Raw genomic sequence first — 18,527 nt, 5'->3', positions numbered from 1 at the left:
ACAGGCTGTATGAAACATGATTCATTATCAGGCAGACTGTATTACAGAAAAATTTTAATAAATGCTGTTTTCCTTGTGAAATTTGATGTGCCACTCACAAAGTCCCATGGACTGCAGTTTTCGCATGACTAATAATAGAAGCTTTCTTGATTTGTTAATTGTGGGTGGTGAGGGTGAATGGGTGTCAAGTTGTGTTTCGGGAAGGGAGCTAACTCTGCCTATTAGAGTGTGCCTCACTGAATAATTAAGACTTGTTCAAAGGAGCCTCCATGTGGTTGTTTTGATTTGCTAGAAGTAGCAACTAAATCGTCCTCAGACCACACTATATTGCATTTAAAATAAAACAAATGATACAATGGATAATAATATAATCATAGCCATTTTAAAAGTTGAATAAACGACTAGATAGTAAGAGCTTGAATACCTAGTGATTGTTGGTCTGCTTGACGAGGATTGACTGACTCTAAACAACAGCAACATACAAATGACTCAACTTCTTATTTCACAGCTGGTTAGTAGAATAAAGAGATGTCTTTTATCTTTTACTTGTTTCAGTCATTAGACTGCCACCATACTGGGGCACCAGTATATATTAGATTATAGGAAAAGCAATTATAATTAATGGATTATTTAGTATTGAAATATTTAAATGTTCTTCTATATTTGTTAGAACATTTCAATGTAAAATTACCTTTACAATTCAATAATACTAATTTAGAAGTAATTATATAATACATAGGAAATGTATTAGAAGGTTGTTTCAATACCAAATAACCCATTAATTATAATCTAATATGCATAATTAAAAAAAAAAAATTTTTAAGCATATGAACTAATTGTTGTGATGCAGAATTTCTATTTCTAATTGTTGAGACGTAGAATTCCTGTATTTATTTCTTATTCTTTCCTTATCTATTGACGTCATCAAAAGATAAATGCTAAAATGGCTTATTTAGAATATTTTATTTCTCCTAAAAGTTCTTTTTCTTTATGAATTTAACCCATTTTGGATTGCCTTGATAACATTGTGTTCACATATATATTCAGATACATTAATTTGACTGGTATTTTATACCCTTTTCTGTATCTAAACGTGTTGGCACAATAGAAGCCATCATCACTAATGTATGGTATACTCACCAATTAAAGATGGGATTCTCTCCATTCTTATTCTTGTGAAGGTCTATCAAATCCTCGTTTGTCTGTGAAATCCTCCTCCTCCTCCAAATCCATTTCTAGTTCTTCGCTCGTAGTCACTAACATTTTGTTGATGGCAACATTATCAAACCCCTTAAAATCATTCATGAATTGATTTTATGTGCTTTTAATGGATTTCTAGTGATTTTACAATTCCAATATTTGTGGTGGACAGATGTAAAGTCAAGTAGAATGATATAACTTGATTTTTATTTTTCCATATATTATTTTTGAAAACCGACTTAAATCGAGCTATATCTGTCTGTTTGTAATTATATATATAATAGATAAATATCATCTATATCAGAGAATTCTGGTTTGTTTAAATTTCAAATCTCTTGAACAAAATGATGTGTGTGTATGTATGTATATATATTTTGAACAAATCAGCCCCCTTATTTTATTTAAGTCTGGTACTTATTATATGGGTCTCTCTTGCTGAATTACTAACTACAGTACCATCCGCTTGTGTCCGTTGCCAGCCTCGCCTGGCCCCCGTGCCAGTGGCACGTAAAAGCACCATCCATTCGTGGCCGTTTGCCAGCTCTGTCTGGCACCTAAAAGGCACCCACTACACTCACGGAGTGGTTGGCGTTAGGAAGGGCATCCAGCCGTAGAAACACTGCCAGATCAGACTGGGCCTGATGCAGCCTTCTGGCTTCACAGACCCCAGTTGAACCGTCCAACCCATGCTAGCATGGAAAGCGGACGCTAAATGGTGATGATGATGATGATGAGAAACCAACACTGCTTGTCAAGCAGTGAGATGGGGACAAACGCACACACACACACACACAAACACACACACACAACAGACTTCCACACAGTTTCCATTTATCAAATTTGCTTGCAAGGCGTTAGTCATCCTGGGTTTATAGTACAAGGCAATTGTGCAAGGTGCTGTGGTGTGGGACTGAACTGAAACTCCATGGTTGGAAAGTGAGCCTCTTAACCACATACCCATACCAGCATACACACACACACACACACACACACTCACTCACACAGAATGAACTTTACTACATGTATTAAGTACATTTTATTTTGTTTATATCTCTATATAAGGGACAATATGCATTATTAAGTTTCTTGCCCTCTATGTGCCCCAAACAGTAAAAAATAAGCTGACATTTCTTGTGATAGTGAAATAAATACCTTATAGCAGAATGTGAAAGAACTTTTCCAAACCAAGTTTCTGAGAAACATTAGTTGCCTAAAGTCAGCTTTGAGAATCTTTGATATAAACTTGCAAATATGTGAAAATTTAATCTAGTTTCTCACAACTTTTGTATTTACCAGCCTGCTGACTTTTATAAAATACAAGCTGAAATAGGAGGTATGCTGAAGGAACTTGACGCTCACAACAATGGACAAAGTAGGTCATTTCTTTAAATTTATATAAATATAATTGTGTGTGTGTGTGCGTGCGTGCGCGTGTGTGCACGTGTGTGTGCATGCGTGTGTGTGTGTTTTTATCTGTTCTTCACTTACTGGTTGAACTCACAGAGCTGACATTTAGTTATCTCTGAGTGTACAGTCATTCACATTGGTTATTATATAATGCTGAAATATTGTGTTGTTATTGTTTTTTCTTCTTCTTTAAATTAAAAAATTTTGTCAAACCCAAAACTGTGCAATTTAGCGATCTCATAAAAATGAAACTATCTCTCTATGTCTCTCTGTATGTGTGTGTCTGTGTAAAAGAGACACGTCATCATTGTTTAACGTCTACTTTCCAAGCTGGCATGGGTTGGATATTTTGACTGTAAACTGGTAAGCCAGGGAGCTGCACCAGGTTCCAATATGATTTGGCAAGGTTTCTATGGCTGGAAGCCCCTCCTAATGCCAACCACTCCAAGAGTGTAGTGGATGCCTTTAACCTGCCATGGCACAGGTGCCATTGATGTGACACCGGCATCGGCCATGACCATGGTCACATCAATGACAGGTCTGCACAAGCACAGTATATCGCCAAAGGTCTTGGTCACTTGTCATTGCCTCCATGAGGTCCAATGCTCAAACGGTGCTTTTTACATGCCACTGGCATTGGCCGCGACTATGATTTCACTTGGCTTGACAAGTCTTCTCAGGCACAGCATATCGTCTGGCATTTAAAGGGTGCTTTTTACGTGCCAGTTATGCGTCACTGGCAGTGGTCATGACTATGATCTCACTTGACTTGATGGGTCTTCTCAAGCCCGACATATTGCCAAAGGTCTCGGCCATTTATTATTGCCTATAATAGGCCCAACATTCAAAGATAATGCTTCAACACCTCGTCCCATGTCTTGGGTTCCTTCCACCATTAAAGTGCAACACTTCTTCACACAGCTGTTCCTCGTCCATACACATCACATGACCATACCAGCGCAGTCGTCTCTCAGGGCACTTACACTGTCATGCATGCACACTGACATTACACATCCAGCAGAGCTGAGCATATAAGCTTCATTTCTTACAAGCCTATGCATGTCCTTGAGCCACAGCCTATATTTCACTGCCATGTAGCATGGCTGTTCACACATATCATACAATCTGCCTTTCACTCTGAGAGAGAGGCTCTTTGTTACCAGCAGAGATAGGAGCTCTCTGAACTTTGCCCAGCCTATTCTTATTCTATATATATATATATATATATATATAATATATATATATATATATATATATATATATATATACACATACACATAGTTTTATAGGGTTCTCAATGGCTACAGTAGTGTTTCTCAACCATTTCTGTGTACCCTTTTGATTCCCATTTTACTCAGATGGACCCTCCTAACCATTCGATGTTTAAAAAATCGTATATTTTGACAATTAAATATTAGGACTTGTATAAACAGAAAGTTTTAAAATACTTTGTGTATTGTAGAAATATTACTGATTATGAAAATAGAAATAATACATTTCTAAATATCTCAGAGAGATTTATGCAGTAACGGTACAATAAAGTAGTTGTATACTGTCAACTTAATGTGACAGTCCCATGAAGAGAATCATACTACTGCTATTTACCCTAGGATTATTTCTGTTTTCGTAATCAGTGAATGTATTTCACTAGAAATCTTATATATTTTCAAAGGCTAGACAGGCATCTCCAACTAGCAGGCCATGCTACTCCAGACTGATGATGAGCAAGACTCAGAAACTAGTCTCTGGATGCAGGCTTAGCTGGGTGGAGATGCTTATCTCCGCGTTGCAAACATAAGGACACAGGAACTGCGTCAAAGCCAACAGGAAGCGTTGCCGCTTCCTAGGGCTAAATAGCAGTAGTATTATTCCTTTCATGGGACTGTCACATTAAGTTGACAGTATACAACTATAGAGATATTACTAATTCATTGCAAATAAATTTTTTGACATCAGAATTTTATATGGGCTCCCCCCACTAAGGGCCATATGGATCCTGGTTGAGAACCACTGGGCTAGAGTAATAAGGGGGTTTCTATGCAACTCAAATTAAATAAAAACCAGAAGATACGTTTCACTCAAAGCACTTGTAAGCCATGTTTCAATGATTTATACACATCGACATAGGCGCAGGAGTGGCTGTGTGGTAAGTAGCTTGCTAACCAACCACATGGTTCCGGGTTCAGTCCCACTGCGTGGCATCTTGGGCAAGTGTCTTCTGCTATAGCCCCGGGCCGACCAATGCCTTGTGAGTGGATTTGGTAGACGGAAACTGAAAGAAGCCTGTCGTATATATGTATATATATATATGTGTGTGTGTGTGTGTGTGTGTGTGTGTGTGGGGTTGTGTGTCTGTGTTTGTCCCCTAGCATTGCTTGACAACCGATGCTGGTGTGTTTACGTCCCCGTCACTTAGCGGTTCGTCAAAAGAGACCGATAGAATAAGTACTGGGCTTACAAAGAATAAGTCCCGGGGTCGATTTGCTCGACTAAAGGTGGTGATCCAGCATGGCCGCAGTCAAATGACTGAAACAAGTAAAAGAGTAAAAGAGACATGGTTCCTAATGCCAACTACTCCAAGAGTGAAGTGGGTGCTTTTACATGTCACCAGTAGGGAGTAGGGAAATGTCCTCATTCTCTATCATTTCTGAAGACAAATATATCCTACCAGGCCTGATTTTTGTCATATTTATTGAGAAACATCAAAACCGATCTATTATATACTGCTTCTTTTGTGGACAACTGAATGCGAGAACAACCTTGAAATATACCACAAATATTTCAAAATAACAGTGAAAGCTGTGTGTACGTACGTCAGGTTATACATCCTGTTTCTAACTGGTTATAGCAAAGTGTGTATGTGTGTTGATTGTCCTGTGGTATAAATAATAACATAGGATTAACTGGAAATATTGTTTACAGAGAAGCGTTGTATAATCAAACTTGTAGTCTGAATTCTGTCGTCAGACGTTACATAGATAAATATTTCTGAAGTTCAGCTTCCTGAAGAGATTAATTTCTTATCATATGCAGTTCATGAATGTTTATGACAACTTCTTGAGATGTTTTAAGGCACATAATGATGTGGTTGAGAAGCTTGCTTCCCAAGGTTGTGGTCTTGGGTTCAGGCCCACTGTATGGCACCTTGAGCAGCTTCTACTATAGCCTCAGCAGGTCAACCAAAGCCTTGTGAATAGATTTGGTAGATGGAAACTGGAAGAAGCCCATTGTACACACACACACACACACACACACACACACACACACATACATACATACATAAAAAGTGCAGACATGTTTTTTTTTCTCTTTCTCTTCTACCTTTTTTTTTTTTTTCAAAGAAATGTTTCTCCTAGCTTTCACTATTTTCCTCTCATTCTGGTCTAACGACCCTCGATGTTTGTTTTTGTTCATTCTCCTTGTATGTCTCCACTCGTGTTTTTTTTCCCAACTTTGACCCTCCATAAATCCTAAATTTTATTTTAGAATTTATGGGAGAAACTGTCTTTGAAGGCTTATCTTGTCATTGAATGCTTGAAATGAGGAGGAGACAGACTGCCAACAACTGATGAAGGGTCATTTCTCTGTGCTTTCTTGTCCTGTTGTCCATTTTTTCTCATTGTTCACATGTATGTATGTATGTATGTATGTATGTATATATATATGTATGTGTGTGTGTGTGTGCCTGGGCTTTCTTATCTTGACATCATATAATAGTTGTTAGTGTTGTTGTGATACAAGCAGTATCATTCATCATTGTTATCTGCTTTCCATGCTGGCATGGGTTAGACGGCTTGACTGAAACAGGTAAGCTGGAGGGAGGGCTGCACCAGGTTCCAATCTGATTTGACATGGTTTCTACACCTGGATGCCTTTCCTAATGCCAACCACTCCAAGAGTGTACTGGGTGCATTTTATGTGCCAGTTACGTGACAGTGGCATCGGTCATGATTACGATTACACTTGGCTTCATGGGTCTTCTCAAGCATGGCATATCACTGAGGGTCTCGGTCACTTGTCATTTCCTCTGTGAGGCCCAACGTTTGAAGATCCTGCTTCAGCACCTCATCCCAATTCTTCCTGTGTCTACCTGTTCCACAGTTTCCCTCCGCAGTTAGAGATCAGCACTTCTTTACACAGTTGTTCTCGTTCGTTTGCAATATTCATTTTGAATATTCTACAGAACCGTGTTTGACCATGGGAAAATATTACCTTGCTTTTGGAAACGGGTGGGAGTTGCTGACAGGAAGGAGATCTGACCATAGAAAATCTACCTCAATAAACTCCATTTGAGCCATGCAAAAGTATGGAAACGAGGACATTAGAATAATGATGATTATGATGATGTGGTTGTGTGTATGCATGTTTATTTCTTTATCTGTTCTTTAATGCCAAGGAATTATGATGGTCAGATACATTTTGAATTCTGTGGCTGTTTCTTCTGTTAAGATGCTCCATATGGCAAATGTATTGATCTCAAATATAAACTTGGCAATTACATTGATTGTAGTAAACAACTTATCTAATTAACAATTGACTGATTGTTTAGTTACAGTTTTGGTATAGTTATTACCTATTATAGTTGCTTGTGCATATAATATAATATAATATAATGAAATTATTGTATACAGTGCTCAGGTGCACCACAACTTGTCAGAAAGTGCATATAAAGTACATGCAGTCTGGAAAGTGAACAGTGTATGAGTCAGATACATGCTTGTGTGTGTATGGAGGGGAGAAAATTAGGTGTAGTGTTGGCAAATCTCAGGAAGCATGGAAGTTTTGAAGGATGCAGTGCTCCGACAACTAACAACCGATGCCGGCAGTTTGTTCCATGCTTCAGCAACTCTCAGCGTGAAAAAATGTTTCCTGAAGTCATGGGAGCTGTGCTGTTTTCTTACTTTGTAAATATCTATGTAACTTTCGAAATACTCCTGATGTGATTAACACTCACACTCTGTTTCTTTTAACAGCACCCATCGGAGTACTTGATCCTTCAGAACAACAGAACTTTTATAAGAATATGAACACTGGTCAGAGCGGATCCTTATTTGCTCGCGAATGTAAGTGCTTTAACTTAGCATTATGTTTCAATAGAATAAGAACTAGATTTTTTAAAAATTAGTACTGGGGTCAGTTAGCTTGATTGATACCCTTCAGAGCACTGCCACAACATGGTTGCAGTCCATTTGCTGAAATAAGTAAAAGATAGATAAAAGATTTTGCTATGGTTACCTATACCGATATCTCAGCGATGTAATGTGCACTGCTAACACAGTAGAACATGGTATTGATTTATAAAAAAAAATCATTTAATATACTTCATAGTGTATTATGGTTGCATAACGAAATACCGCATCACTACAAGTCATTAAGATTAAAGATTATTTCATAAGATTTAGCCACAAAAGCGTTTGCAAGGGAATTGGCTACTGTGTCGAGCAGGCTATGTGATTACATAGTCGGGAGGTCACTTGTGTCCTATTTTGCCATTGCATATTGATTTAGAGTTTCTTACCATTCTTATCATTCTGTGATCACAGCCTGTACGTATATGTATATATGGGGATATATGTGAAGGTTTATATATGTATGTGCGTGTGTGTGTATATATATATTCATATATGTTGCATACATTTACTATTCCTTGTCCATTGCAGATTGCACATGTGCATGAATAAATGTGTATATATGTATGTATAGATATACACATGTATGTGTATATATATATCTATATATACGTATGTATAGATGTGCACATCTGTGTGTATTTATATCTTAATGTATGCATGTGTTTGTGTGTATTGTCACATATATATATATATACATTATCTATTTTCCATTGCAGTGACCCCCCCTCCTCTACCACCACGCCACCCTGAAACACCTCCGTCACTACCAATGAATGACTTTGAAGGAGAACACTGGAACTGTGCTGCCTGCACATTTCTCAACCACCCGGCTTTGGAGAAGTGTGAGGAGTGCGAGTTCCCTCGTAATTCCAAAGGTAGAGTAAACAATACTACATATATCCCCCACTCTCGGTGTAACCATGAACTCTGTTATTGCCATGATCGGTAAAAAACCTCAACTCTACTGCTAAACTAACTCCCCTCTTCTACAATGTTTTTCACTCGGGGGAGGAAGAGGGAAAAAAAAAAAAACAAAGAAAAAAAGAAGTATTTGGAAACTTTGAAATACTGACGTTGTTTGCTGACGGAACATTATTATTATTATTTTTTTTTTGTTTTTGTTTTAATTTTTTTTTGTTAATGTTTGGTTTGTGAAAAGCAAAACAAAACAAAACAAAACAAAAAAATGGAAGAAATATATAATGATAAATCTTTTATCTAAATGCTGTTTTTTTTTTTAAATTTTTCCCTTGTCCTCCTGCTTGCTATCTGTTTCTTCCTTTCTTATGCTTGCTCTCTCTCCCTCACACACAAGCAAACACACTCTCTCTCTCTCACATAAAACACCACATGTACATACATATGTACTTGCTCTATATAACTGCATCAGTCTGGGTACTTTCTGTGTTTCAAGTACACTAACTTTACTAACTTGACCCTGTTTGTTATCCCAGTTACCAATTCCACTTTACCCAGTGTTTCACAACCTTAAACAACTCATTAACAAATTAACAGAATATTTTTTTGCTTTTTTTTTCCCTCCTCTCTTCCTCCTCTTACTAATTATTAAACTTAATGATGTTCAACTAAATACATGTAACTACAAACTAACTTAAGATTGTTGGTTTTTAGAACCTCATACACTGTTCTTTGTGACAGAAAGAACTTGTTAAACAGACACTGAAAAACTATCCTTGCTTAAATTCCTCCCTGTTCTTTCTAATGTTTCTCACAGAACCAACCCCCCCCCCCCCAAAAAAAAAATTAAAAAAAAGAGGAAGACAGACAGAAAAATTGTTAAATTCAGATAATTAACAGTTGTAAATTAATAAGACCAACACTGAAACACACAATGGTTATGGAGTTATGATAGCGGACTATTAAATTTTATTGCTACAATTACCCCAGCCATGGTGTTGTGTCACTGATCAAGTCACGTCATACACTTATTTGTCTGGATGTTCTTCAATAAGGGTCAAATAACCTATTTCACAAATGGATGTAGGGGATCAAGCAGTCTCCTATTTCACAATTAGGTGTACCACAGCAGACAGAGCCAAACAAACTGCTACTTCGCATTGAGTGATCTACCGTTGTATCCAACAGTCCTCTGTTTTCACAGATGAGTGCGCCTTGGTAGTTAGGGGACAAACGGTTCGCTAACTACACAGCTGAGTGATTCATAGTAGTAAGAATCTGTCAGTTAACTGTGGAAATGGTCTACAACCATCTAGTACATGTGTTACTGAGTTATCTTAAACAATCACATCTACATCATCATGAGGTATAAATTACTTGATGAGAAACATCAAGGGCAAAGCATTAACCAGTACCCCATCCTGGAGATACTGTTAAATTATTTTATTTCTTTCCTCATAATTTCTCTGAGTAATGTCTGCAGTGGACACTTTTATTAAGGCAAACTTGCACATCTCCTCCCACCTTTATTTCAACCATAAACAGAAGCAGAAATAAGGTGATGGAGAGAGAAGCTGAGATGCTGAATAGATTAATTAGGAATGAATGAAATGCATACATAACAATCTCTTTGATTTCAACATCAATGGGGCTTTAGTCATTTCAGGAGAGTAGTACTTGATGGTGTATCTAGTATGTCTTTTCTTGGAACATTAACTCTGTGTCAAACCATTTCAACTGAGAATTGTAGAAATGGCTTCTGAGAAGGTGGAAATGGAATAAAGAGATCCAACTGGACCCCAATATATTACTGCTATTTAGCTCCTTGTTTGGTTTGAGACTTGAGGCATTGAAATAGTATAAAGTGTGTCATCTTAATGAATGCATCTGTACCCTAGGCATTACTTATATACATATATGTAAAAGAGAGCGATAGAATAAGTACTAGCCTTACAAAGAATAAGTCCTGGGGTTGGTTTGTTTGACTAAAGGCAGTGCTCCAGCATGGCCGAAGTCAAATGACTGAAACAAATAAAAGAATATATATATATGGAAAGAGAGAGAGAGAGAGAGAGAGAGCTCACTATGTATCCAATGGACAATTTAATGGATCTGTCTTCTCTTGGTTTTGATGAGGAGCATTCAGTTGTTTTAATCCCACTCATTAATGTGTAAGTGGTTGAGTATTCCACAGACACCTGTATCCTTATGAAAACTCTTGGGTTGAATCATCATGACACAATGTGGCATGTTAGAAGTTAACTCCACCCAAAGGGCTTTTACGAAATTTCCATCTCAATTTCACTCACAAAATTTGGGTTCATTCAAAAGATGTGTCATGCTTGGATTCAACTGGAAACTTCATGACTGCAAAAGGAACTTCTTAACCACTCAATTATTGCAGATATGGTCTCTGTCCACAATTTGTTCACTGATAAATTAATAAGTTGATGGGAAACAGAGGCTAGTGGTAATAGGTTTTAGGTGGGGTGGGGGATGGGGCAATTTTATCCAATCCATGACCTGTAGAAAATGTCCATTAAAACATTGGATTAGGAGAAGGTGTATAAGGATTGGATTCTGCATGCAAGGGAGAGAGAGAGAGAGAGAGAGAGAGAGAGAGACAGGCAGACAGATGGACTGATATGGGCAATTATGCATTGTGAATTCTATAATACTTCAAGATGGCTATTGTGAATATACATAATAAAAGAAGAGTGTCAGTCAGATGAAAGAAGAGACAAATGAAATTAATCAGGAGCTCTATTAGAATATTTAATTACAAGATTGAGATGTCGAGATATTCCATTGTGCACACCTGTTCATGGTTATTTAGGTGGGGGGGGGGGATGGTTTGAAGACCGATGTTGATTTCTAGTGAGGACTGAAGTTCATAAATTGGAGACGTTTATCTCTGAAAGCAAGGGATAATGAGGAAGTGGAAGAAAGCAACAGATATTAAAATATTGTAACAAAGTGGTCAAGTGTACAACCGGTCAGAATTGTCTTTAGCTGTCTCACAATAATCTGGGGATAGTCTGGTAATGGTATATTGCTGACTGTGTGGAGGAAAAGTAATAAAGTAAATTTATCTTAATTCCACAAGGCTTTATAGTTGTTAATGTCTTTTACAGTCTTTAACAATTATAAATGGTAAATGAAGAATGGCAGATGCAAGACAAGCACACTTTACTAGTTATTGTTGAACAGGAAGAAGGAATAAATCGGCTTTTGCTTCTTTAGCATTCTTGGGAAAGCAACAGATCTTCCTTATCCGCTCTCTCTTTTATATGGGAGGTCTCTGCTGTAATTCATATAGGGCAATAATGTAGCAGCGAACAACTGCATTTGAGTAAATGAAAGGTGAATCAAATAAAAACACCTACCCCACAATTCATGCTAAACTATCTACCCATGTTATAGTGGTAAGAAGAAGCAAGAAATAATAATAATAATAATAATAATAATCACTGAAAATGTTTAAAACAAAATGTTACTTCAATCAACACTGTTCTGTAAATATTTTGTCACCTTAAAAAAAAAAAAAATCAGCATTTTTTTTTTTTGTTGAGCTTGAATAAAATTTTATTGACTTTTTACAGCTTCTTGAACAAACTAATTTTAAAAGCAAAATTATTTTGACTGAAACTGTATTTACAGATTAACAATAGTTTTCTCCCTATAAAAGTATTAAGAAATTTATTGTACTCTTGTTGCAATTAAAATTTCTCTTTAGTTGAGCCTAATTGTTTGTAAATCTATTGAGTGACTGCAATACAGAACATATGTGTGTAATTGTGTGTGTCTGTGTCCTTCACAGCCTCAGAAGAAGATTTGTATCTGATTTAGCTCGTAAAATAATTTTATTTTCTCAGTTATTCCCAAGATATGATTACAAAATATTCTGAAACTCAATTCCAGTCTTCCATTTCTACCAGTGCAGGTAGTTGATCACACATTATACAAATATTTAATAATAAATAAATGGTCACACCTTATTACTGTATTGTCTTTTAAATTTGTGAAATGAATATGTAATGTTTTTTTTTTTAACCTACTTACTATTTTCTTTTGTTATATATATGTGTGTGTGTGTGTGAAACCTTTGCTGCATCAAAATACCATTTTAGAATGGCAAATGATATACAATTGCTAATTCATTTGATTTTTTTTTTCCTGATATATATATTTTTTGATTAAAATATTTGCCAACTATTTTTTAACAATTAAGAATCACACACACATGCACACACACAAAGCATTTAACTGATCGGTTATTTCTTTAAGTTTAATAGTTTTTTGGAATTATAGAGCATGCATTTATATATATATATATACACACACACACACATACATATATACACATACACATATATAGATCTCTCTCTATATATATAGATCTATATATATAATACAGGGTATCTGCAGATTGTCAGGGCATAGCAGTATTTCCTAAATCTCTGAAAAGAGATCGTTAAGCTCTGGCTTACCAGCTTTAAAACTTTCATACAATTGTTGGATACTCTGCAATTAATAAATGTTCTATTTTACATTCAAATGTATTGAGCCTTTCCTTGTGTGAATGGTTTCCTTAATCCTTGGATCATTAATGTTTTTCAGTTATCTATCCATGGACGATGAAACCACACACACACACACACACACACCCTTTCCTTCTACAAGAGACTGCCACACATACATATTAATTAATATTAGTTTTCTTTACTCCCCACTTATCGTTAATCTCATCGTCATATCAACAAACATACTTCAGTTCTCAATTTAACAATTCGTCTATGTCAACATGACTTAGAAAAAAGTCACTTGGCCTGTTTACTTTATTTTTGGTTACTTCTTTACAAGCAATCACTACTGGCTAAGTCCATTTTGCAGGCCATCTTCCAAATTAATTTTCTCCTGTTGCTCTAAATATTTTTTCCCTCCTGTTGTTTATATTTCTTGTTATTATAACAAACAGCACCACAACAGTGCAGGTTTATCTATTTTTACTTTCCATTTGTGTCTAACCCTACAGCATTCAGAGAACTCTGTGAAATGTATTGCTTATTTATTCACATTGTTTTGAATTAATCATGCATTGTCACATAGCTTCAAGATTTCAGTGATATAATTGTTTATTTTTAGAATGACATTGTTAGTGTAGGATAGGTGTGAGAGGCTGTATCTGGTCTGTTTGAGCAGTGCACCTGAGCACTATACACAATGTTTATTATTATTATTATTATTATTATTATTATTATTATTATTATTTTTAAAGCAGTTAAAATATTTGGGCTGGATCTGGTCAACTTCAATACTAAAGGGTTAAGATGACACAAAACTCTGTATTCTTCACTATACTTTCAGTGTTAGTATTTTAATTATGTAATGGTTTTAATCATAATTGAGCTCAATTATAAATGTACTGTAAAGTTTACTTTTTAATCATGTTCTAGGTTCATTAGCACCAAATGGTGCCTTTCAGATAGATTCTTCTATCATTGCCTCATGTTGACCAACACCATACAAGAGGAAATTTGGTAGATGGAAATTGTGTGGAAGACAGTGGATGTTCTTCCTGTTAACAGCCTTCACCTGATTCTCAAGTTGGTGATTTTTCGGTTCCGCAGGTCTTAGAAAGTGCAGACCAACTGGATGCAATATTAATCAACTGCCAGATCTGACTGGCCTGGTGCAGCCTTCGGGCTTGCCAGACCCCAGTTGAACCGTCCAACCCATGCTAGCATGGAAAGCGGACGTTAAACGATGATGATGATCATCATCATCGTTTAACATCCGTTCTCCATGCTAGCATGGGTTGGATGGTAATAAGGAATGAAAACTGCTGTACTGCTTTGTTCAAAAATTGATGAGGATAGACATATTCATACATACGAACACATTCACATGCATATGACAAGCTCCCTACAGATTCCATCTACCAAATTCAACCAGAGCAGTGGATTTTGATATAAAACACTTGCCCAAGGTTCTGTGCTGTGGGATTGAACCTGAACCCATGTGGTTGAAGAATTAACTTCTTGACCACACAGCCATGCATGCATTTCTATGCTCTGTATGTATATGCGTGTGTGTGTGTGTGTGTATATACTATTATTTGTGTGCACTTGTGTCAGTTGGTGTAACTCCCTTGTGGTATTTGCTCCCAAAGTGGAGATAACTCCTTAAAAACTTATAACTTGATGTAAACTCAGCCATTTGCTAAAATAAATAATAATAAAACAAGAGTGCCTGACTATGTACTGGGTTTGATGTAATTGACTAAAACCCTTGAAAGCTGTGCCCCAGCATGGCCAAAATGCTGAGTGAATGGAACCAGTGAAAGAACCAAAAAAAAAAAAACAGAAAATAAAAATTCCTTTTCTAATGTTATTTAATTTTTCAAAAACTCTTTGACATAATTGTTCTTGTTTGCTTGCTTCCTGCGACAATTGTTTGTATTGAGTAATTGCTAGTTCTAGCAGTACCGGTGGAAATTCTGCGGTTGTTTGGAAAAACTATTTGATGGTTCAAAGTTTATAGAGCACAGTGAAATACATGATTTCTTTTTGAAATCTTTTTTTTTTTTTTATTTGAAGCTTTTTGGTTCTTGAAACAGTGTCAAGTCCACAGAGGTGGTACTGAATGTGTTGTTTTAGGAGGGAGCATCTTTGAAAACTATATTCTTTGTTATGCACTTGTCACCTCTTTATTCCATTGTTATCCATTATATTTTATTATAGTGTTGTTATCCATATTTTTTTATGGCAGGGTGTGAACATGCTGCAGAGAAAATATTGTTTAATTTCTCTCCACCTTCCCATTGTGACTATATTATTAATATTAAAGTTTATTGAAAGAATATGTATAAAGCAAATGCTTTGAATCATCTTAAGTATGGAACAAAATCGAAGACATTATATTATTATTTTGGCAAAGCTTAAACTAATTCTTAAAGCACTGTACTACAACCTTAGTTTCGCATCAGAGAAATGTACATAGGGCTGGACTTGAACCTTTAGCCCTTAGATTCAAGTACAATAAATATCTCCGTGTTGATTCTAAAAAAAAAAACAAAGCTAGGCATGGCTGTGTTATAAGAAGTTTACCAAACACAGTTCTGGGTTCAGTCCCACTCCGTAGAACATTGGGCAAGTGTCTGCTGCTATATCTTCAGGCTTACCAAAGCCTTGTGAGTGGATTTGGTAGACGGAAACTGAAAGAAGCCTGTTGTATATATGTGTGCTTGTGTTTGTCCCCAACATATGACTTGACAATCAGCATTAATTTGTTTATGTCCCTGTAACTTAGTGGTTCAGCAGAAGTAACTAATAGAATAAGTACAAAGCTTAACCCTTTAGTGTTCACATTATTCTGCCAAAATTAATCCTTTTTTATCCACATTGTTTTGAACTAATCAGGCATTATCTTGTAGTTATGAGATTTTGATGAGGTAGCTGTTAATTTTTAAAATGATATTGTAGGGTTGGTGTAAGAGACCAGATCTAGCCAGTTTGAACATAAAACAGGCAGAATACTTTTGGCCGGTTTAAATGCTAAAGGGTTAAAGATATAGGCTCTGTGGTCAATTTGTTCGACTAAACATTTCAAGGCAGTGCCCCAGCATAGCCATAGTACAAAGATTGAAACAAAAAGATTTAGAAAAGGAAAAAGATATCACAATTAAAATATTTAAAATATTCATTTTCCTGACGTTTGTCTCATAAATAAAGTGAATAATATAAATATTGTATGTACACTAGATTATGTCTTCAATTACCTTCCTTACTTTATCAATTATTTTATGAATAAATATTATGTCTCCAGTAGATTATGTCTTCAGTTTCATTCCATAGTTTACCAGTCTTATGAATAATATGTGTTGTTTGTATAATGGATTGTGTCTTTCAGTTTTGTCCTGTTGTTGAAGTGTTTTGTAGACTGTAACAGAAAACTATTAGAGATTATTATGCCTTGTAGTGTTCAGTTGCTTTGTCCCTTTTATATATTGAAACCCCACCAAAGTTGGCTTTGCTTTTCATCCTGCATATCCTTTCCTTAGGGGTTGGTGGGGGGTCAATAAAATAATTATTGTTTTAAACATTGGATTGACTATGTTCCTCCTCTCCATATTTGTGGGTTTTATTCATCTTTTATTTTAAGTAAAAATTTTTTTTTTTATATATATATTTTGTTCTTGTACTCTCCTTAATATCTTGGGCCTTTGTGAAGGCGGCAAGCTGGCAGAATCGTTAGCATATGGGGCAAATGCTTAGCAGCATTTTGTCTGTCATTACACTCTGAGTTCAAATTCTGCCGAGATCAACTTTGCCTTTCATCCTTTCGGGTTGAGCACTGGGTTTTATATAATCGACTGAAATTACTGGCCTTGGATCAAAATTTGAAACTGGTGTCTTATGCTTTTGTGACCAACAAAGTCAGTCATTTGCAGGATTGGTGTAATTGTTAGCGTTGTCAAAATAAGTGATTTGTTCTGGATTTGTTTTTTTTTTTTTTTTTAATGTTCTAAGTACAAATCCTGCTGAGGTTAACTACTTCAATCTTTCAGGATTTGATAAAATAAAGTACTATTCAAGTACTGTGGAGTTAGTCAATTACCTCAACCTCAGAACTTAGCTGGGTTTTTATTTTAAGAACCTTGAAAAGATGAAAGGCAAAGTTGACCTCAGAATTTGAACTCAGTGAGTAAACAGATAAAAGAAATGTTGCTGGCATTTTGTCCAATGCTTTAGCATTTCTGCCAGTGCACTGCCTTAATAATAATAATAATAACAATAACAATAACAACAATAATACTTTCTACTACAGGCACAAAACCTGGAATTTGTGGGGAGGAGACTAGTCGATTAGAATGACATCAACAGGGAACTCATTTTATCAATCCCAAAAGGATAAGTTGACTTGGTGGAATTTGAACTGAGGGCATGCAGACGGACAAAATGCTACTAAGCATTTATCCCAGCATGCTAATGATTCTGCCTACTCACTGCCTTAATAATAATAATAATAATAATAATAATAATTTTATCTAGTTATAATATATAACCTGAAATGTGTTTGTTGCCATTGCCTAATTTTGTGTATAATAGTTGATGGCCAACAATATTCTAATTGTTACTTACATTAGTGTCAAATGGAGAGGGTCATTTGAGCCTCAGATAAAAATGCCTTCCAGTGTTACTTCTAACTCTTTATGCTTTGAGTTCAAATCCCACCTTGGTCAACTTTACCCTTCCTCTTTTCAGGGTCGATAAATAATGTACTGATCCCGGTCAGTGGATGGGCTGAATCTTAGGGCACCAGATGAAATGCTTTGCAATAGATACATATCAGTATCTGTTTCAACTCTTCTGAAATCAAATCATGTCTCAGAAAGAAATGAGCCCTTCAGGACCTGTTAAAAATAGTGATGGGCTTTGAAAGTCATTTAAACCAGCCGTATCTGGCCCAAATATTCTACCTGTTCAAACCAGCCAGATCTGGTCTATGATACAACGCCATTCTAAAAATAAGCAATCACATTGTCAAAATCTTAAAGCTGAGATAATGTATGATTAATTAAAAACAGTGTAATTAAATAAGCATTGCATTTGATAGAGTAATCTAAATAGTGAAGAGCTAAGCAAGTGACCAGGTGAATCAGATGATTGCTCTTAATAGCAGGATACTAGCTGGCAGAAGGAAGTGCAAAGAGTTGATCAGGTCCTCTGTGCACAAAAAAAATAAATACTTTTTTTTTTTTTGGTATGATACTCTGTCTCACTCGTAACTATTTTTGGTTTACTCTTTACTCTTTTACTTGTTTCAGTCAGTTGACTGCGGCCATACTGGAGCACCACCTTTAGTCGA

The 18,527-nt window shown here is 36.0% G+C and overlaps 1 protein-coding gene across 4 annotated transcripts in view; it reads left to right on the top strand.

Annotated features, from left to right (window-relative positions):
* LOC115223165 (TGF-beta-activated kinase 1 and MAP3K7-binding protein 2) overlaps nt 1-18,527 on the top strand; it is a 93,375-nt gene that overhangs the window by 66,723 nt on the left and 8,125 nt on the right. Inside the window, exons 5-8 of one of the 4 annotated variants that reach the window (XM_036512208.1) lie at nt 2,497-2,572; nt 7,581-7,670; nt 8,456-8,614; nt 14,114-14,321. In XM_036512208.1, coding sequence (XP_036368101.1) covers nt 2,497-2,572; nt 7,581-7,670; nt 8,456-8,614; nt 14,114-14,172 — 384 coding nt within the window. In that variant the 3' untranslated portion in view covers nt 14,173-14,321. Of the gene's footprint in view, nt 1-2,496; nt 2,573-7,580; nt 7,671-8,455; nt 9,485-14,113; nt 14,322-18,527 lie in introns of those variants that run through there. The other 3 variants (XM_029793593.2, XM_036512207.1, XM_036512209.1) reach the window with 3 other exon arrangements.

Source organism: Octopus sinensis, linkage group LG22, assembly GCF_006345805.1.
Source record: "Octopus sinensis linkage group LG22, ASM634580v1, whole genome shotgun sequence".
Classification (NCBI taxonomy): domain Eukaryota; kingdom Metazoa; phylum Mollusca; class Cephalopoda; order Octopoda; family Octopodidae; genus Octopus; species Octopus sinensis.
The sequence above is the reverse complement of the archived record's forward strand: the minus strand, read 5'-3'. Positions and strand labels throughout refer to the sequence as shown.